Consider the following 20265-nt stretch of genomic DNA (forward strand, 5'->3'; position numbering starts at 1 on the left):
CCCGGTGAAGACTTACAGGAAACGTTTGACCTCTGTCATTGCCAACAAAGGTTATGTTACAAAGTATTGATTTGAACTTTTGTTATTGACCAAATACTTATTTTCCACCATAATTTACAAATAAATTCTTTAAAAATCCTACAATGTGATTTCCTGGATTTTTTTTCTCATTTTGTCTCTCATAGTTGAAGTGTACCTATGATGAAAATTACAGACCTCTCTCATCTTTCTAAGTAGGAGAACTTGCACAATCAGTGGCTGACTAAATACTTTTTGGCCCCACTGTATGTGCTCCGGGTCAAAGATGAAAAAGACCATTCAGACTGTTATCAGCAACAAGTCCAAAAGCCTGGGTCTGTCATGGTATGGGACTGTGTCAGTGCCCTTGGTAAAGGTAATTTACACTTCTGTGATGGCAGCATTAATGCAGAAAAGTACATTGAGATTGTACTTAGAGCAACATATGCTGCCTTCAAGACGTAATCTTTTCCAGGGACATTCATGCATGTTTCAACAAGACAATGCAAAACCACATGCTGGACACATTACAAAGACATGGCTGCAGAAGAAGAGGGTACGGGTACTGGACTGGCCTGCCTGCAGTCCTAATAGTGAATGTGTGGAGAATTTTGAAAGGAAAAATGCGACGACGACCCCGTACTGTTGCACATCTTAAGATGTGTTTGCAGGAAGAATGAGACAAAATAAAACCTAAAACACTAAATCACTTGGTCTCCTCTGTGCCAAAACGTCTTTTAAGTGTGGTGAAAAGGAATAGCAACATTACAAAGTGGTAAATGCTTTACTGTCCCACCTTTTTTTGGAAAGTGTTGCAGGCCTGAAATCCAGGAATGGATGTTTATTAATAAATGAAACGAGGTTGAGCAGACAAAACATGAAATATCTCAGGTTCATCCTGTCTGCAATCAAATTAAAGTCAAAGTAAATGTAGAAAACTCTGTTTTTTATTATTTGCATTTTCCATGCTGTCTCAACTTTTTCTGATTTGGGGTTGTAGATTAGTCAACTTTGGCCACTTTGTTCTAAAGTATGTCACAACTATAGATGAGAGATTTTGCAAACCAACCACAACCACCACACAAAAAGCATGCAGAGAGTCAACTTGGTTACTTTCAAAATGTAGTATTGGTGGTAATATGCTGAGTTTTAGTGGTGGTGTTACATTGGATATAGAAATGCGTGCTGGGTGATCACTATCTGCAGTATGATCAAAGCAATTTGCTTATCTTTGCAGTCTTGATTTTAGCTTTGTGGATCTCATGTTTTAAATAACTTGATCACAGATTCAGTAAGAAAACTTAAAGCTACTGCTATTAAAGTTTAGTTTTACCTTAGTATTTCCAGATGTAGGTTCTGTTTGTAGATAGCAGATTCATTCACAGCACCTTCATGGCTTTCAGCAGCAGTTTAGTAGTGGCAGACTTGCACAGCTCTGTCACTTACTTTCACTTCCAGGAAAGAGTACTTTAAACAGATTCCCATAAGCCTTTGCTTCTTTCTACTGTGTATAATGAAGTGCTTTAGTTCCCACTGACTGGAAAACAGAAGCACGCTCAAAGCTGATTCTGCACTTTATGAGGACGAGCCAGACTCTGGCCATGAGAAAGTGTCTCTTCTCTTGACGTCCATAATGGACATGAGGCTTGCTCAAGGTCATTCTGTAAAAGCATAATCTGAAGTTATACATTTCCAGTGCAGTATTTATGTGTGTATTTCCTTTCCCATATTAGCTTGTGCTTAAGGGGTTTGGTATTAACCAGCAATGGCTGATCTATTAGAATAGCCTTTACATGGCTTTGCATGCTTGTGTAGGCATCTAATCCCATCATTTTATTATATTATATTATATTAGCATTCTGACCAGCGATCCTTTGTGTATGTGCACACACACATACACACACACACACACATTAGCAATTACAACAGCTGAAATATACACCGATCAGCCATAACATTAAAACCATTTTCTTGTTTCTACACTCACTGTTCATTTTATCAGCTCCACTTACCATATAGAAGCACTTTGTAGTCCATAACTGACTGTAGTCCATCTGTTTCTCTGCATGCTTTGTTAGCCCCCTTTCATGCTGTTTTTCAATGATCAGGACTCTCCCAGGACCACTACAGAGAAGGTATTATTTAGGTGGTGGGTCATTCTCAGCACTGCAGTGCACTGACATGGTGGTGGTGTGTTAGTGTGTGTTGTGCTGGTATGAGTGGATTGTCATTGGATGAGTCATTGTCACTGCAGTGCTAAAAATGACCCACCACCTAAATAATACCTGCTCTGTGGGGGTCCTGACCATTTAAGAACAGGGTGACAGCAGGCTAAAAAGGTATGTAGAGAAATAGATGGACTACAGTCAGTAATTGTAGAGCTACAAAGTGCTTCTATATGGTAAGTGGAGCTGATAAAATAGATAGTGAGTGTAGAAACAAGGAGGTGGTTTTATTGTTATGGCTGATCAGTGTACCTTGACATAGGTTCTACAAGTTCCCAAAATTGTAATAGCATTATTTCATATGATATTCCATTTATTTGTGTTTTGATGGTGGTTGCGAGCACTGTCTAACCAATTGTTCTAAAATCTCCCATAGACAGCCAGCTGGGTTGAGATCTGGCAATCGCAAAGGCCATAACTCCACCTGCCTAATATTGTTAAGCCCCCCTCATGCCACCAAAACAGCTCTGACCTATTGATTCAGGGACTCCAAAAAAACTAAAGATGTTCTGTGTTTTTGGCCCCAAAACATTATCAGTAGATCCTTTAAGTCCTGTAAATTGATAGAAAAGCCCTCCATGGACGAGACTTTTCTTCAGTCCTGGGCAATTTGGGCAGTTTGGAGACCAAGTAAATACCTTGCAGTTATTCATGTTTAAACCATTTCTAAACATTTTTTTGCGTTGTGGCAGGGCGGGCAGATTTTTTCACCTGTTAGTGGTTTTAATGTTTTAACAGTTTGTAATGGTTTACTTACGTATATTAGTTGCAGTGATCCTTACCTTTAAGTGGAAAAATGGACCAAAACCAGCTAAATGTCTCCTGCAGCATAAGAAAGAAACAAGGGGCCCTTTTACTTTCAGGATTAAATGCTAAAACTCAGTTGTTATGCATGCAGTAAAACATGCTCATTCTTTGTGGCCAAAGCTTTTGCCATCTATGCCCTAATAATAAACCATTAGGTGTCGTAACATACTCATTAGGTGTCACTTAATGACACTTAATGGTCTTTTTCTCATGCAGTTCTATGCACAAGGGAAAAATAAACCCACACATCCCACATAGTGGCAATGTAGTGCAGCCAGTTCTAGTAGAATGTTCAGTGCTTACAGTATTTGTACCATGTGTCTTCTTTATTTGTTAAGACGTCAGCATAGCATTTCTGAATAGTTGGCATTATCTATTATTGATCTGACACAAAAATAATCAGTGACAAGGATGACTGCAAGTTTGTGTTGCTAGGATATGCAGAATTTCATAGGTGTGTAGACTGTGTTCACTTGTTCATTCATTCTTGGAATCCATTATAATTATTTAGATATTAGAGATGATTATTTCACATCACTGAAAAATTCATCTCTCACTGCAAACTACATACAGAGAGTAGACAAAATATCAGAAATGGTCAATAATACATTGATTCCAAGAAGCAGCATTAAATACTTACAAATGATTTACTCTTTATTACTCTTTATTATTTACTCTTACAAATGCAATACATAACTGTACAGATTTTCTTTATGTTAAATTAACTGGACAGTGGGCAATGTCTTAAAACAAGTTGAATTTTTATTAGAAAATTAAAAATAGTGGCAGATGGAAAAATGGGGTTTTGTTAGTTCACCTCATTAGTGATACTTAGTACAGGTGCATCTCTGTAAACTCCTTTTAAAACATTTAATTCAGGTTTGAGCTATTTACAATCTCCTGTGGAAGAGTGTTACATAGTGTTTCAGCATTTCTCTGGTCCAGCGCTCTGGCTTGTAATGATTGAAATAAGCAGCCACACACTTAATGGGTGAGAGAGGGAGAGTAGAGAGCAGGGTGAAAAAAAGCAATAATGAAATGTCAGCAAAAGAATGCAGACACACATCTCACTGACAATTTAAAGCATTTAAAGTGTTGCCATTTGAAAATGATCCTGTCTAAAAAATATTAATTAATTTATTAAAAAATGTATTACAGTTTTTGGCACTCCTGCATTTATATCTTTGTCCAGCATCACAGTACTATGTTTTTTACTATAATGCCTAACAAGATTCGAAAGTCAAGAACAAGGAATCTATACATAGAATATGGGCTTTCAATGCTGTCATATTCTGCAAATTTCTAATTTTTATTTTTGAAGAAACTCCTAATAATTGCCCTAGGTGCACAGCTGTCTGTAATGTTGTCCCACCACCACTGGATATTGTTTTATACCCAACACACTTACATCTCATTTTATTTGTGTATTTTGGAATCATTTCCATTACTCACCATTAAGAAGTTCCTTTACAGTACAGGGAAACTTATAAAATAAAAGTGTAAATGATTTGGTTAAATTTTGTTTTTAGTACAACATAGTTGTCAAAATTAGTTTTTTGTCATTATTTAAGCCATAAAATTGCTGGCAACCAGCCTTTTTGCAACCAGTTCAGCTTTTTTAAGTCCAGAGTATCAGTTTCTCGTTCTCTCTATGCATAAATATATTTTTGTGCACCCAGCAGTGGTGTTCGTGACTTTGGATTTTATACTATTAGCAGTTAATTGCTTTTTTCACCTTCCTCTTGGCTCTAGTGGTCACCATTGTCTCCCGCTCACATGCAGACAGGAACCTCTACCCTTCAGCTGGAGTGCTGTTTGTCCATGTGCTGGAAAGAGAATACTTTAAAGGGGAATTTCCCCCTTATCCAAAGCTAGGTACGGTATGTTTACTATGTCTGCCTTTTATTTCATTGTTTACTGCTCCAGTTTGTTACTACCTTTAACCTTAATTTTACAAATTACCAGCAAATGTGTATATACAAACCCCATTTCCAGAAAAGTTGGGACACTTTGTAAAAAGGCAATAAAAACGAAAAACTGTCATTTGTAAAATCGTTTAAACGTTTATTTAATTGATAAAAATAAAACATTTTTTGTTTTCACACCTAATTGGGTTGAAGGGATGGTCTTTTTCTTTCCTGCACTTACTGTATATATTAGATCTTTAGCCAGTCACACATCTGTTAACTTTTATAGCAAAATTATCAAAGATGGAAATTTAAATTGTCATTAGCTAGTTTATGCATCCTCTGGGACACACAATGCCAGCCACTGCCTCTTTATGAGCTTACGTGGAATTGGTTAGATGAATTTGCTTTGACAAAGGTGTTTAATGCCTTTGTTCTACACATAAAGCTTCCATCTGCCCACAGTTAGCCAGTGTCATGTGACTGATAGAGTGGACAGAATGACATCCCAGAGCCACTCAACCTCCTGCTCCCAGCCTTGAATGGCCTAGGCATCTTACTGGACATAGACTTACCCCATCTGGTCATTAGGACAAACATGTTTGTGTAGTGCTACTTGTAAATCAATATAGGCTATTTGGGTGCCTATAAATACATTTTTATGATTTTATTGTGTAATTTATACAAGACTTTGTGGGTGTTTTTTTCTTACAAGACATAGTCAGACAGCAGCATTAGACTTAGACATAGACAAAAAAATGCTATTTAGATTCAAACTCAAACCTTTGAGTTAGATATAAAGAAAAGTCCATCATACTGGCTGCCAGAGAAGCACTTAAATGAAAATATAAGCCTGTCGTCTGAATACTGATGTAGACACTTTCTTCACTATAAAAAATCTTATAGTGTAGAAAGCTCATGGTCAGGTGTCCACATATTTTTGGCCATATAGTGTATATCTCTGATAAAGCATCTATTTTGCCTTACCATCCCAGATTGGTAGCAGTAGGGAAAGAGCTACTGCTACTGTAACGGGCCCACCTGCCTAATAGCTAAGCAGGGGCATGGAGGCACAGATGACTGACAGTGTTGGTTCCTTCATGGTAGGCTAGCACATTAGACCACTGTGCCACCTGGTATTATTTATTATTTATTTTACTGGGGGTTATGGCTGATGACCTTGTGGGGTGCATGTCATTAGTTCTTTTATATTAGTTAATTTCTTCCTTTCTGTTTGTTGTGGTTACAACTGGGTTATGACATGATCTGAAGTGGGCAAAATTAAAGATCAGACAATAACTCTTAGCTGATTTTAGGGGACACCAGCAATGACCCAATCACCTTTAACACCAACCTAAAAGGGTATCCAGACAGGCCTGGGTGGCTGCGCTACATCCAGAGAACCCCACACAGTGATGGAGTGCTCTACGGCTCCCCCACTGCAGAGCATTCGGGCAAACCAACCATCATAGAGGTACATGAATGTGACAGAACTCCTTTTTTAATTATTGCAATTTTTTAAATTAGGATTGTTTGGTATGTACAGTGGGGTCAAAAAGTATTTAGTCAGCCACTGATTGTGCAAGTTCTCCTACTTAGAAAGATGAGAGAGGTCTGTAATTTTCATCATAGGTACACTTCAACTATGAGAGACAAAATGAGAAAAAAAAATCCAGGAAATCACATTGTAGGATTTTTAAAGAATTTATTTGTAAATGATGGTGGAAAATAAGTATTTGGTCAATAACAAATAAGCAAGATTTCTGGCTCTCACAGACCTGTAACTTACTCTTTAAGAAGCTCTTCTGTCCTCCACTCGTTACCTGTATTAATGGCACCTGTTTGACATCGTTATCTGTATAAAAGACACCTGTCCACAGCCTCAAACAGTCAGACTCCAAACTCAACCATGGCCAAGACCAAAGAGCTGTCGAAGGACACCAGGAAGAAAATTGTAGACCTGCACCAGGCTGGGAAGAGTGAATCTACAATAGGCAAGCAGGTTGGTGTGAATAAATCAACTGTGGGAGCAATTGTAAGAAAATGGAAGACATACAGTACAAGACCATTGATAATCTCCCTTGGGGTCAAGATCTCATCCCGTGGGGTCAAAATGATCATGAGAACGGTGAGCAAAAATCCCAGAACTACACGGAGGGACCTGATGAATGACCTGCAGAGAGCTGGGACCAAAGTACCAAGGCTACCATCAGTAACACACTACGCCGAGAGGGACTCAAATCCTGCAGTGCCAGGCGTGTCCCCCTGCTTAAGCCAGTACATGTCCAGGCCCATCTGAAGTTTGCCAGAGAGCTTATGGATGATCCAGAAGAGGATTGGGAGAATATCATGTGGTCAGATGAAACCAAAATGGAACTTTTTGGTAAAAACTCAACTCGTCGTGTTTGGAGGAAGAAGAATGCTGAGTAAACACCATACCTACTGTGAAGCATGGGGGTGGAAACATCATGCTTTGGGGCTGTTTTTCTGCGAAGGGGACAGGACGACTGATCCGTGTTAAGGGAAGAATGAACGGGGCCATGTATCGTGAGATTTTAAGCCAAAACCTCCTTCCATCGGTGAGAGCATTGAAGATGAAACGTGGCTGGGTCTTCCAGCATGACAATGATCCCAAACACACCGCTCGGGCAACGAAGGAGTGGCTCCGTAAAAAGCATTTCAAGGTCCTGGAGTGGCCTAACCAGTCTCCAGACCTCAACCCCATAGAAAATTTGTGGAGTCTGTGTTGCCCAGCGACAGCCCCAAAACATCACTGCTCTAGAGGAGATCTGCATGGAGGAATGGGCCGAAATACCAGCTACAGTGTGTGCAAACCCGGTGAAGACTTACAGGAAACGTTTGACCTCTGTCATTGCCAACAAAGGTTATGTTACAAAGTATTGAGTTGAACTTTTGTTATTGACCAAATACTTATTTTCCACCATAATTTACAAATAAATTCTTTAAAAATCCTACAATGTGATTTCCTGGATTTTTTTTCTCATTTTGTCTCTCATAGTTGAAGTGTACCTATGATGAAAATTACAGACCTCTCTCATCTTTCTAAGTAGGAGAACTTGCACAATCAGTGGCTGACTAAATACTTTTTGGCCCCACTGTATGGCAAGTTACCAGATTTTACTGGTTTTTTATTTTTTATTTTACAAACATTTAATTTAATAAATGTACATTTATGCCTGCCACTAATTATGTTTACCTAATTGCAATTACTTAAGCTAATCATAAATATTTAGTAGTATTTTTGTGTTGTTGCAGATTACTGCCTATAACCGACGAACTTTTGAAACCGCCAGGCACAATTTAGTCATAAACATCATGGGGACAGAAGGTAGGTCTTTGTAAAAAAACTGCTAAAATACTACAAATTATCACTCTACTTATACATGATTAATTATTACTTATATACTAATATTATTATTACTTATATATTATTTATTATAAATAAATTATTACTTTATATATGTTGATCTGTTTTATTGTGACAAATACATCATATTAAATTAATTATTTTAAAAATCTTTTTTTTTTTATTTGTATTTACTTTACAACATGTTTAAACATTTGTAAGTGCTCTGAATTTTTCTTTCTTCCTAAAAATGATTTTGTCCTAGATTTACTCTGACTTAAAGCTTGCACATTTAAATTTGCATTGAATTTTGGGCTGTACAGCTGTTACGGTCCAGCTGTGACCTCACTTTTATGCCAGCGACCATCTGTGCTCTCTCTGCTGTATCACACTCATGTATTAATACCGCTGCTTCTCCGGCTGAAACTTAAGCCTTCATGATTCTCATGTGTACAACCTGTTTTCAGTGGAATCTTTCTGATGTTTGTCAGAATTCCCCCTGCCCTATCAGGCAGAGTTCTACATAAAAAATATGAATGTGGAGGAGATGTTAGCTAGTGAAGTGCTGGGAGACTTCCTGGGTGCAGTGAAGAATGTATGGCAGCCTGAGAGGCTCAATGCCATCAACATCACATCAGCATTGGATCGGGGTGGCCGGGTGCCCCTGCCTATCAACAACCTGAAAGAGGGGTGAGCTTTCATCATATTGCTGCATTACATAAAGCTTTATAGAAACCGGCTTGAAGTAAAATAACAATGTAAACAGATGAGAAATATGACATGACAATATACTAAAGCCATAGTAATAATTACAGATACATGAATATTTAGCTTACATTATATAAACCCCATTTTCAGAAAAGTTGTGACTTTTTGTAAAACGCAATAAAAAGAAAAATCTGTGATTTGTTAATTCTCTGATAAACTAATAAAAGTTGAAAGAACAGATCTATATGCCTTCACACATATGCAAGTCACCCATGCCATGGGCACTGAGAGATATTGGCTTTTAAACCTTTTTGTTCCTAAAAACTAGTTAAACTGTGGACTCATCTGAGCACACATCTCCACTGTCTTTTAGTTCATCTGAGATGAGCTTAGGCCAATAAAACTGTGTTATTGTAGCATAGAATTTATGCTTTCTCATTCTTTATTAGTGTCCATTTCCTGATGCAGCATTGGACTGTGTAAAGTGAGAATGGTTTTCTGAAATACTCCTGAGCCCATGTGGCAATATTTATCTCAGTAATATGACGGTTTCTCATACACTGCCATCTGAAAGCTCAAAGGTCAATCACATTCATCAGTGGTTTCTGGCTTTGTCCTGAGACTGAGATTTTTCCAGATTCCCTCACCTGTTATAAATACACATGCTTATTGTGGAAAGCTGTAACAGAATATTCTATAAATATATTTCATAAAACTTCTATAAACTCTTATTTTACAGTTTTTGAGTGTTGCAGGCATCAAATTCAAAATGTGTTTATATTTACAAAATTACAATGTAGTTGATCTGTAAAAACATTGGAAATCTTTCCTTTCTACTTTTATCAGTTAAATAAAGAGATTCCAGAGACTTAACACATTTCAGATTTTTCTTTTTAACTGTGTATTTTTCACAATGTCAAATTTTTTTTTAAGAAATAGGGTTTTGTAAAATTTTACAGTTGCATGCATAGTTGGCTTAATTCAAAAACAAAATTTATATTTGCGCTTTGTTGTGCTAGTATCAATGTTCTGATTATCTAGAACTTTGAATGCTTTTGAATAGAATTTTTGTAATAAAAAAATGAATTTTGCACAATTCTGTTTCTGACATGGATATGTTACAATATTTACCATAAAACAGTGGTCTCCAACCACCGGGTCACAGACCGGTACCAGTCCGTGGGTCATATATTACCGGGCCGCACAGAAAGAATAAATCATTAGAGATCGCTACAAGAGCAATTACATTTCCAATACTATTTGGGTGTTATTGTCCCTAATCACCACTAGATAGGAGCAACGTCCTGTTGCAGCAAAAAAAAGCTCAGGATTCACACTGATTTTCCATTCTATAGTTATTCAATTTTAAATCCTCCCGCCCCTCCGGTTTGTGAAATTATATCTTATATGATCCCTGGTGCAAAAAAGGTTGTGGACCGCTGCAATAAAAGGATCTGCACTCTCTGGAATGAATATAAAATATATTTATTAAAAACAATTTTACAAATAAGATGATATTTAATGTAAAAAACAAAACAGTTTATTCTTACTACTGTGTTAAATATGCTTTTAAAGACAGCAATGAATAGTTGTTATATACCTAGTAGATCTATTTCAGCTAAAGGCAAATGATAAGTTTTAGGTATATGAGCTGTGTTGAGATGCAGCAGCTTTACGTAAGTGTGTGCTTTACAGTGTGTATGTGATGGTGGGAGCAGACGTACCTTTTTCGTCATGTTTGCGTGAAGTTGAAAATCCTCAGAACCGGCTGCTCTGCAGTCAGGAGATGGAACCCATCATCAGCTGTGACAAGAAGTTCAGAGCCCAGTTCCTCATTGACTGGTGCAAGATCTCTCTGGTGAGGCCTCCTGCCAACATTGAAAAACTTGCTTCTATCTTGTTTCTTTTTTTTCTGAATGTTTCCCTGTTTATCTCTCAATCTAGTCTTTTCTAATTCCTCCCTCAACCTTCCCTTTCTCAATCAAGCGCACCTGTCTAACGGCTGGTGATTTTCAATGCATAACAAGCAAAATGCATCAAACTGCAAGTGTCTAACATACATTATATCAAACTGTAATGAAAAAATGTCTTTGTGGTTAATGATTTTAATTTTAAACTGAAAATAGTCATTTAATCTTCAAAGTAAATCTATTCCGAGCAATTAAAAACCCTCATCATAAACATATCAGTTATTGCCACTGCTAAAATTTCTTATAAACAAAGTGTATTTTATTAGATTTCTTATGAATAAAGTGTATGTATTTATATTTTACTTATACTTATTTCACTATATTTCAAGTTTTAATTTACTTGTCTGGAAGAGTAAAACATTATTGGAGATTTTCAGAAGGTGGCAGCATATGACCACTGCCTTTTATTTCAGGAACATGTGCAAATTCTTAGTGCCTCAGGTTTATATTTTAATATTTACATTTTACTTACCTGCTATGCATATTATATATTTTGAATTTTCTATATTTTATATTCATATTCTATCATATTTTCCACTGTTAGTGTAATCTTTGTTTCTACTGCTTACTTAATTTACTTTAATTTAACCACAAACGTAAGCATTTACTGGCATTTACTGGACCTCCTAGAACTTTTAACTAGATCTTGGATTCAGAGTCTAAGATAGATTTTGATTAGTGGTATCAGACTTTTGGCCCCTACTGTATATTGTTCAATATTTGTTCTGTTCTCTTTTAAGGATGTAGTTAATTTTGTGCCTAAGGAATTGAATGACAACATAATACTTGACTTATACAAGTATTCAGTCTAAAAGGTTTTACCACTTGGGGTAAAAAGATGAAGTTGATTTGGCAAAGAGTCAAAAGACAAGCTTCTTGACAGCTTCCAATTTGGCTGTTAAGGTTTTTTGCCTTTAGCAAATGGCTGAATATGAGAAAATAAAAATGACAAAAAGAACTAGTAATAAAGGCAGCAATTAAATTATTTGACATTAAGTCCTAATATTTGAATTAGCAACACCTATTACAAGTTTTGAGTTGCTAAAGATTACGTATGGTGGTTGGGTGTTGGAACAGTAAATTACACTAGCCCGCTACGACTGGGATCCAAGGTTCGAATCTCCAGCGACACTATAGCCAGTTGGGCATCTATATACCAGACATCCCAAGTTGCAAAAACTCATTTCAGGGAGGTACCCCCGGACCCAGATAAATCATAGATTTATGTTCGCTACATAGTGCACTAGATTGTATATTCGATCATAGATTTATGTTCGCTACATAGTGCACTAGATTGTATATTCGATCATAGATTTATGTTCGCTACATAGTGCACTAGATTGTATATTCGATCATAGATTTATGTTCCTTACTTAGTGCACTAGACAGTATATTAGACAATTGGTTTATGTTCCCTACACAGTGCTAGATTGTATATCAGATAACGGATTTAATACGCGATCGGGGAAAAAAGTCTGTGTCGCCTGTGCGTGCGCGTGTGTGCTCTTGGCCGCTCGTTCTAGATTCCGGGAGATTTTATCTGACTTGTGGGCATCAGGGAGCCGCTATGTATATGCGGGAGACTCCCGGAAGTTCCGGGACACTTAGGATGTCTGATATACAGAGCTGACTGGGAAAGGGGGGGTGGCCGAGGCCCCTGTGAAGGATTGCGTCCTATCCTGGGTGTTACTGTTGTGCACCCAGTGACCGGGACCCACCGCGATTGTAAAAAATCTGCAAATTATAAAGACAGATTTTTAGACCTTTTTACTAACCTTTTACAATGCTGTGCTTTGTTCTTACTTTGTCTCCTAGGTGGATATTACTAAAATTATCCCCGTGTACAATACTCGCCCTGAACCAGGCACAGGAGTGCTACAAGATATTGGAGAGTACAATCCCCCCTCTGAGTCGCTGAAAAGTAGGAACTATTTTTCGGACTTTCTGGTGACGTTGGCTGTACCTTGTGCTGTGGCTCTTGTTCTCTTCTTCATCCTGGGCTACACCATGTGCTGTCGGCGTGAAGGAGTGTAAGTACGCTGTGCTTTTGATTCAGATATTCACACACTGGTGAATATTGTAATGCAGTAAGGTGGATAATGTAAAGCATTACATGTTACGAGTAATGCCTGCAGAGCTGAATTTAAAAAGTAGAATTGTTGAGTATGTTTACAGTTTACAATTAGGGGACAGGGAATTGTAGAGTGTAAGGTAGATGCTGAAGTTGTAAAAAGGTTAGAATGGGGTAGCATTTCTACCAAAAGCAGCTGATCATCCTCATCCACCATCCAGTCTCCAGCCCATTACTTTTTTTTGTTAAAGCATTAAAACAAACCCAGTGGCTCCAGTGGGCTTGTTTTAATGTCAGTGGATACATCATGTGTTATTGCGTACCATGTTGTCCAAGTCGGTTTCGAGTGCGTCTCAACATGTATTCACTGTGATAGGTTCTGCATCCTGATGGAGCCTCCATCCGACCCCTTCTGCCACCCGTTCACCTCTTTACACTTCCCTCTGTGTGGCCTGAACCTGCTGCCCATTTGTTTTGTGTGGTTGTCTTTAAACTATTATTATGTCTTTAATTAAGTCATTTTGTTTTGTTTCTAGGGAAAAAAGAAACATGCAAACACCAGAGTAAGTGTTTCCTCTCCTGTGTTGTTCCTTTGTTGTCTTTTTTTCTTTCCTTTTTTTAAGGTGGCCTTTTAATTTATCTTTCATGTTTTATGCTCTTTCAGTCCTCTCTCATGTAAATGTTACCATTTCCATCTCAGTCATTTATTACTATGTCATCAATAGCTGCTGATAGGGACAAAGTTTGATTCTGTTTAGATATTAAGTAAGGGGTTTCAAAAAGGCAGGGCTTTATTATTGAAGGTTACGCTGGTTGCAGGTAGATCATAGCAAAGCGAACTATTTTCTTTCGACCTTCGATTATGACTTGGAGCAGGAATATTTAATATGTATACTATAGTATACCGATTGCCAATGTGCTCTGTCTGATATTTTTTCCAGCATTCAACTGGTGCACCACAGCTCCATTCAGAAATCAACCAAGGAGCTGCGCAGCATGTCAAAAAACAGGGAAATCTCCTGGCCTCTCTCTACACTGCCTGTGTTTAACCCTGTGAGTGGAGAGGTGGTTCCTCCCATCCACCCAGACAACTATGAGACCACCAGCATGCCACTAATGCAGACCCAGACGTGAGTGTCATATCTCTGCTCTTAGACTTTTATCTTGTTCTAAATTAGGAGAAAAAATTTGCTTGTACAATCTATGGGGAGGAATTTTGGCTTTGGCTGCTTAGGTTTCTCTCAGCAACTACGATATCTTAAAATGCTAGCCATTTGGCAAGCAAGCCAACCATGTATTTGTTTGTGAGCCGCAATGATAGAGCTGAGGTAAAAGGCTCATGGGGCATGTCTATAACACAACATGGAAGAGGAAATGTAAACAAGCCCTGATTTGTTTTGTCAGATTTGCTTTGTCTCACCACTGAAGCACCAGGTGTAGCCTCACACCTGCAAGAATTAAAAAGAAACCCAAATATGCAGGATGCCTAACCAAGGTAGAAAAAGCCACAAACAAAATAGTGTAAAGGAAAAGCAGTGGCCAAAATAACAGAAACAGCCAGCCATATCTGGCAAGGCAAAAAGACATGATAATGTAACCAAGCCATGTTGCCGATCTACACAGCAAGTGGACTTGTTATACAACTTAAATGTTCATATAACACAAAGAAATACTATACAAGCCAACATTTCGGTAAGCCAAAAAGTCAACTCTATATAATGTGATATTAAAAACTGATTTTAACATATTTCATTATTTTGCCACAAATATTTTTAAAAAATTACTGACAGTTTAAAAATTGTGTTTAGTATTTAAGTAGTCTTATATGGCAGTTAAGTCCCAAATGTGTAGTATGGTGAATATGGTAAATAATGTTAAATTGATAGCCTACATCAACAGTGGTGGTGTTGCTATTTTGGCATGCAATTTAGTTTGTAGTTGGCTGTTTGAGATATACACTATATGGACAAAAGGATTGGGACTTCAAATTTTTTAATTCATGTGTTTTAGCCACCGCAGTTGCTAACAAGTGTAACACATCAATTTTATAAGGGAATTATATGCTTTAGGGAATGCCCTTTACTGTTTTAGCAATACTGTGCCACTGTGCTAAAAGCAAGATCTATAAGGATATAAACTTGGTTTAAAGAAACTCCAGTGGCCTACACAGAGCCCTAACCTCTGGAACATTAATTGAGGTCAACATCAGTGACCAGCCATACAAATGCTCGTTTGACTGAATAGGCAAAAATTCCAACAGACATACTTCAAAATCTTATAAGTAGACTTCTTGGAAGAGTGGCTGTTGTTAAAGCTGAAAAGATCACACAGAGGTGACACCATTTAAATACCATTTGTTTTTAAAATAGGGTGTCCAACAAGCTCATGGTCATGTCTCAAATAGCCAACTTTGGCCATATTGTGTAGCTAGTAACTGCAGCCATAGTGGAAAAGTATTTAATGAATACTGTTCCACTGCATTCAGGTGTGTGTCTGTAAGAATGTGTGATTATTTAATCAAAAGAGTACTGGTACTGAAAGGTAAAAGGGTACTGAATATAGGTGAGAAGAGGCTCACCTTAGAGGGATTGCTGAAAGCCATTGATGGTTGTGATGCTGAGAAAAATTACTATAGGCAATTTTGGATTCTCTATTAGCTTTGGAATAATAAAACTGTAAACATAAAATGCTTTTAGGGATTTAAAATTTTTCATATTTAATGCACATTTTCCACTGTTTAAAAACATGATGAGCTCTCCTAAATTAAATAACAGTTCAATGATTTTCAACAAGGCATAAAACTACATCCAGTTTAAAATTTAAACATTAATTCATTTCAACAGCATATCTGCTAAATGAATCATTAGTACCATTATGTATTTATTAACATGATTGGACAAAAAATCTGTATCTTCCTATTAGCGTGATATGAGGTATTATTTACAGATCTTTCATAAAGACTGGACACTGTATACATGAGATGTCATGAAGAGGATTTGTAACTAAACTACTGTATATACACAGTGTTCTTCTGAAAAACGATCATTTCATGAGTGGTGAGTCAGCACAGCAGTAGCTATACCATTCCAATAAGTACAAGCTGAAAAACAGAGCAAGATAAGTTACAAAATTACAACCATATTGTTCTTTTATAACATGCTGTTCTGTTCTCTAATATAGTTTTAGCTCATTAGTGCTGTATTAAAGTTCCATAACTCATTTTGCTTTCTCACTGTCTTGTTGACGCCTCTGGAGAGTTTATCTTTGCAGTATCATACTTTAGAAGCATGCATTAGCTCAGATAAATACCAGTAGCATTTTAAATGACTGAATTGAGGTATGCAATACATTTTGGCACAGTGGTAAAATGTGCTAGCCCACAACTGCTGAGAGCTCAGTTAAGTTTGAATCTCAGTTCTGCTATCAGCAAGTTGGCTATGTCTAAGGTTGGCACGCCAAAAGGAATTTTGATTATCCAGGGATCCAGGGTTCGAATCTCAGTGGTGCTATCGGCCGGTCGGGCATTTGCAATGACATAATTGGCTAAGTAAAACACTGGAAAATCTCCTTCCAGTATTATAAAATATATCTCATATATATAAATACCTACTGCAAACCCATGTTTCTGTTTACAGAAATCTACAAAATCAAATCCAGATACCCCAGCAACAACCTTCGGGTACGTATACATGCATGAGCATTTATTTATCGTAGATTTAACGTATGCTTATGTAAACTTGTCTCTTGAACACATTGCCTGTACATTTTGGAGTAGCCTGCTTGTTTGTTTTAAGAACTTTTACTGTTTTTTCTTTTTTATCTACTTTAAAAAAAATAATTGCATTAAACTTATTGGTCTCTTTGGGGGGGGGGGGGGGGGGGGGGATTATTAATTGTTTTAAATTTCTGTTAATTCCTTCACTGTTTCTTCACTTCATAGTTTTGGCCTCAGTATTATTAATACTGAGTCATTACAGTGGTTCTTGAATAAAAAAAAGCTCAAACTTTAAAGTAGAGACAACAGTATCAGCTCATACTATCACACACTATCAGTGTGGTAGGAACTTACCTGAGGATGCCACAATTTTCTGGAAGAATGTCCTGAAGACAGATAAGACCAAAAATAAAGCCTTTTGTTAAAGCACATCATTGTACAGTAAAAATGAAATAAGTCTTAAAAGAAAAGAACACAGATTCTGTGGTCAAATATAGTGGAGGCTCACAGATGTTTTGGGGTTGCTTTGCTGCTTGTCGCACTGGGTGCCTTGCTTCATGAAATCTGAAGACTACTAAAGAGTTTTGGAGCACAATGTAGGGTCCAGTATGAAAAAGCTGGGTCAGTGACACAAATCATACGAGACAAAACGCAGTAGAATTCAGAAGTGACCAGCAATGAGTCCAGATAAAAATAGCTTCAAACTACTGTGAGGAGATCTCAAAACAGCCGTTGGGAGAAGGAACCCATTATATCTGAGACACCTGACACTGTTCCCAAAAGTAAAGTGGTCCAAAATCATATAAAAAAGATTGAAGAAACTCATTCATGGTGGATTTAACAAGATTAAAGTTGATGTTTCCAAATATCAAGTTGAGTATTCCAATGTAAACTAAATAAAAAAATTTTTTGGCTATGACTGTACTTATGATAACGTGTAATTTATAAATTAGGTACAATAAGAGTTAATTATTAACAATACTGATTACAAGAACTACAGTAACAGTAACATGGTGTTACAAAATTTTAGCAGCTGCAGAAATACTAAAAGAAAATTAAGAATTTAACGGAAGCACTTCACAGCTTCTTTTAGGTTTGCCAACATTATTACTTTTGTACTTCGGGGCCATATGAAGTAAAATAAAAGTTATTTGAACATGAGAGTACTGCGATACAGCAACACTTGATCGAAGCTAACTGCGATTAGCGTGGAGAAGCTGGAAAAAAAACTGATTTACTTCCTGAGCATGACGGTGCGAAATAGTTTTATAACACTCAGAACGAAGTTAAAACTTCTAAAAGGTTTATTTCAGAAAATTTCCTTTGTATGTTTCTGAATAGCGATTAACTGTAACTGCAGTTTCCGCCGTTAAGGGAATATACACACCGTTTACGTTATCCATGTATTTATAAATGTGCTCTAGCTCCTCCTACAGCATACTTTAGTGAATTGCAATTCATCCTTTCATTCTCGAGTCTAACATTTCTCATTCATTTACTGCTAACAAAGGAGATAATTACAGTATGTCAACATTTCGAAGGCTGGAGGCAAGTACTTTTATTTGTATTGTAGCTTTGGGTAGTGCAGTTTCCAGGAAAATGTCTTATACTTAATGTTTTTTTTAATCTCTCTGTAGGTAAATGGTATTCCTGAAGAAATGAAAGTGGCTGAAGCGCTCAACTTGTAGTCTTCTCCACTCTTAACTTAACTTTGTGTCCCCATTGATTGTATTTCCACTTTGTGCCAAATAAGCATCTTCTGATCTTCATACAACGACTGAAGCTTATGTAACAATGGCCTCATTCCACCTAGAAAATGTACACCAGTCAGATTTTTTTCAGGTGAATAGTGTTTGAAAGCACATTTAAAATGACACATTGAAGCTCTAAATAAATTATCATTGTTTAATGTAAAGTTCTATCTTACAATATGTTTTGATAAAGAAACTAAACAAATAAATATAAGATGAAAATCAAAGCATCTCATTGTATTTTCTTGGGCATGTGAACATCCCATTACAACTGAATAAATACAAGAGTTAGGCCAAAAATGGGGACTATTATCTAATCAAACATTTATCTAATGAAACATTTTTAAAATTTGCACTGGGGGATAAAGGAAGCTTAGACCTAGAACTTCTCATAAAGGTCTAGTGATGTTCAAAATCTGATCATTAAAATGACCAAAAATGGCTGTTAACAACTTGGTTTTGATCAAACCACTGTTAAATAATTTAAGTAATAATAGGGGGCATTAACATCCTGAAACAAAGCCTACTACAGGAAAATCTGGTAACAAAAAGTTTTGTAAAATGCAATAAAAACAAAAATCTGTTATTTGTTTATTCTTTTAAACCTTTAACTGACAAAAAAAGACAAAGAAAATATGTTCAATGTTTTCAGTGACCAACTTAATGTAATTTTTATCAACTGCTTTATCCTGGACAGAATATTTATTACAGTAGCACGACAGTTTCTCATGTAAAAAAACATCTTAGGAGCCCGAAGGTCAGGTACATTTAGATTCAAAAGTTTTTTTCAACTGTTGAGCCATGACCCCACCTGTTACCAATTTCCCTCCTTGTTGTGAAATGTTTCAAAACCGTGTTATTTGAATATTCTATAAACTTTTTACTTATTCTGCCCTGTCCCAACTTCTTTTTAAGTGTGTTTCAGGCATTATATTTAAAATGTATTTATACTTACAAAATACAATAAAGTTGGTCAGCCAATACTTTTAATTTCTTTTGTAGTTTTGTCACTTAAATTAAGGGGCTTTTACTGCATTTTACAAACTGTCTTAACTTTCAAGAAATGGGGTTTGTATATTGGAACATTAAACTGCTTGAGAGTTTATGATCACCTGCACCTTATAGTGCAATAATTTTTTTATAATAAAGTATTGTATGTGTTTACATTGCACATGGGTCCAGCTTTTGGAATCTTTAGTAAGTTATGCATCTTTTGCACTGAAAGCCCTGAAATCCAGCTTTGTAAAGCTCACAATAGTGTTTCATTAAGACTGGATCACAGCAGTGCTCATTCAATACTGTGTCAAGCAACTATCCTGTAAAGTTACTGATGCTATGTTTAACATATGACACCATTTAAACCTTTTCCAATTTTGTAACTTTTGCAGTTTGACCAATCATCTGGCCTTACTGAAACTCTGTTAGTTGTCACATTAATTTGAAATCTTAGATAGCAAATGACAAATGCTGTTCATTGTCAATCAACCAAATAAAACTCATGTGTAGTTGTGTTTGTAATTGTGATTTAGTCACTACAGTCCTTCACTTCTAGTACAAAACAAAAATAATATGAAACATGCACATGTTTATCACAGATGGAAATCAAAAAGAAGGCATTTTTAAAGAAATAAAAGCATTGAGTTCACATTTAAGGACAAATTTATATTTACATCAGCATGATATGTTTTCTTTAAATATAATCGAAATAAACTACAAAACATTTGGT

The 20265-nt window shown here is 36.6% G+C and overlaps 1 protein-coding gene and 1 long non-coding RNA gene across 6 annotated transcripts in view; one reads left to right on the top strand and one right to left on the bottom strand.

Annotated features, from left to right (window-relative positions):
• Nucleotides 1-18766, top strand: part of sgce (sarcoglycan, epsilon) — a 30693-nt gene extending 11927 nt beyond the window's left edge. The window contains exons 2-12 of one of the 5 annotated variants that reach the window (XR_010015247.1): nt 4803-4925; nt 6274-6431; nt 8234-8306; nt 8816-9014; nt 10728-10890; nt 12818-13032; nt 13610-13636; nt 14015-14203; nt 16020-16129; nt 16709-16752; nt 18426-18464. Coding sequence is in view for 3 of the 5 variants with exons in the window: in XM_063014012.1 (XP_062870082.1) it covers nt 4803-4925; nt 6274-6431; nt 8234-8306; nt 8816-9014; nt 10728-10890; nt 12818-13032; nt 13610-13636; nt 14015-14203; nt 16709-16752; nt 18299-18336; nt 18426-18476 (1280 nt within the window). In the remaining 2 variants the exon portion in view is untranslated. Of the gene's footprint in view, nt 1-4802; nt 4926-6273; nt 6432-8233; nt 8307-8815; nt 9015-10727; nt 10891-12817; nt 13033-13609; nt 13637-14014; nt 14204-16019; nt 16130-16708; nt 16753-18298; nt 18338-18425 lie in introns of those variants that run through there. The other 4 variants (XR_010015246.1, XM_063014012.1, XM_063014027.1 and 1 more) reach the window with 4 other exon arrangements.
• On the bottom strand, nt 15849-17535 carry LOC134332404 (uncharacterized). The gene is made up of 3 exons (XR_010015248.1): nt 17297-17535; nt 17143-17174; nt 15849-16173 (listed from the first exon to the last, which is right to left on the bottom strand). It is a non-coding gene; the product is annotated as an uncharacterized LOC134332404 (long non-coding RNA).
• Nucleotides 18767-20265: the final 1499 nt, after the last annotated feature.

This window comes from Trichomycterus rosablanca, chromosome 2 (genome assembly GCF_030014385.1).
Source record: "Trichomycterus rosablanca isolate fTriRos1 chromosome 2, fTriRos1.hap1, whole genome shotgun sequence".
In the NCBI taxonomy this organism is placed as follows: Eukaryota; Metazoa; Chordata; class Actinopteri; order Siluriformes; family Trichomycteridae; genus Trichomycterus; species Trichomycterus rosablanca.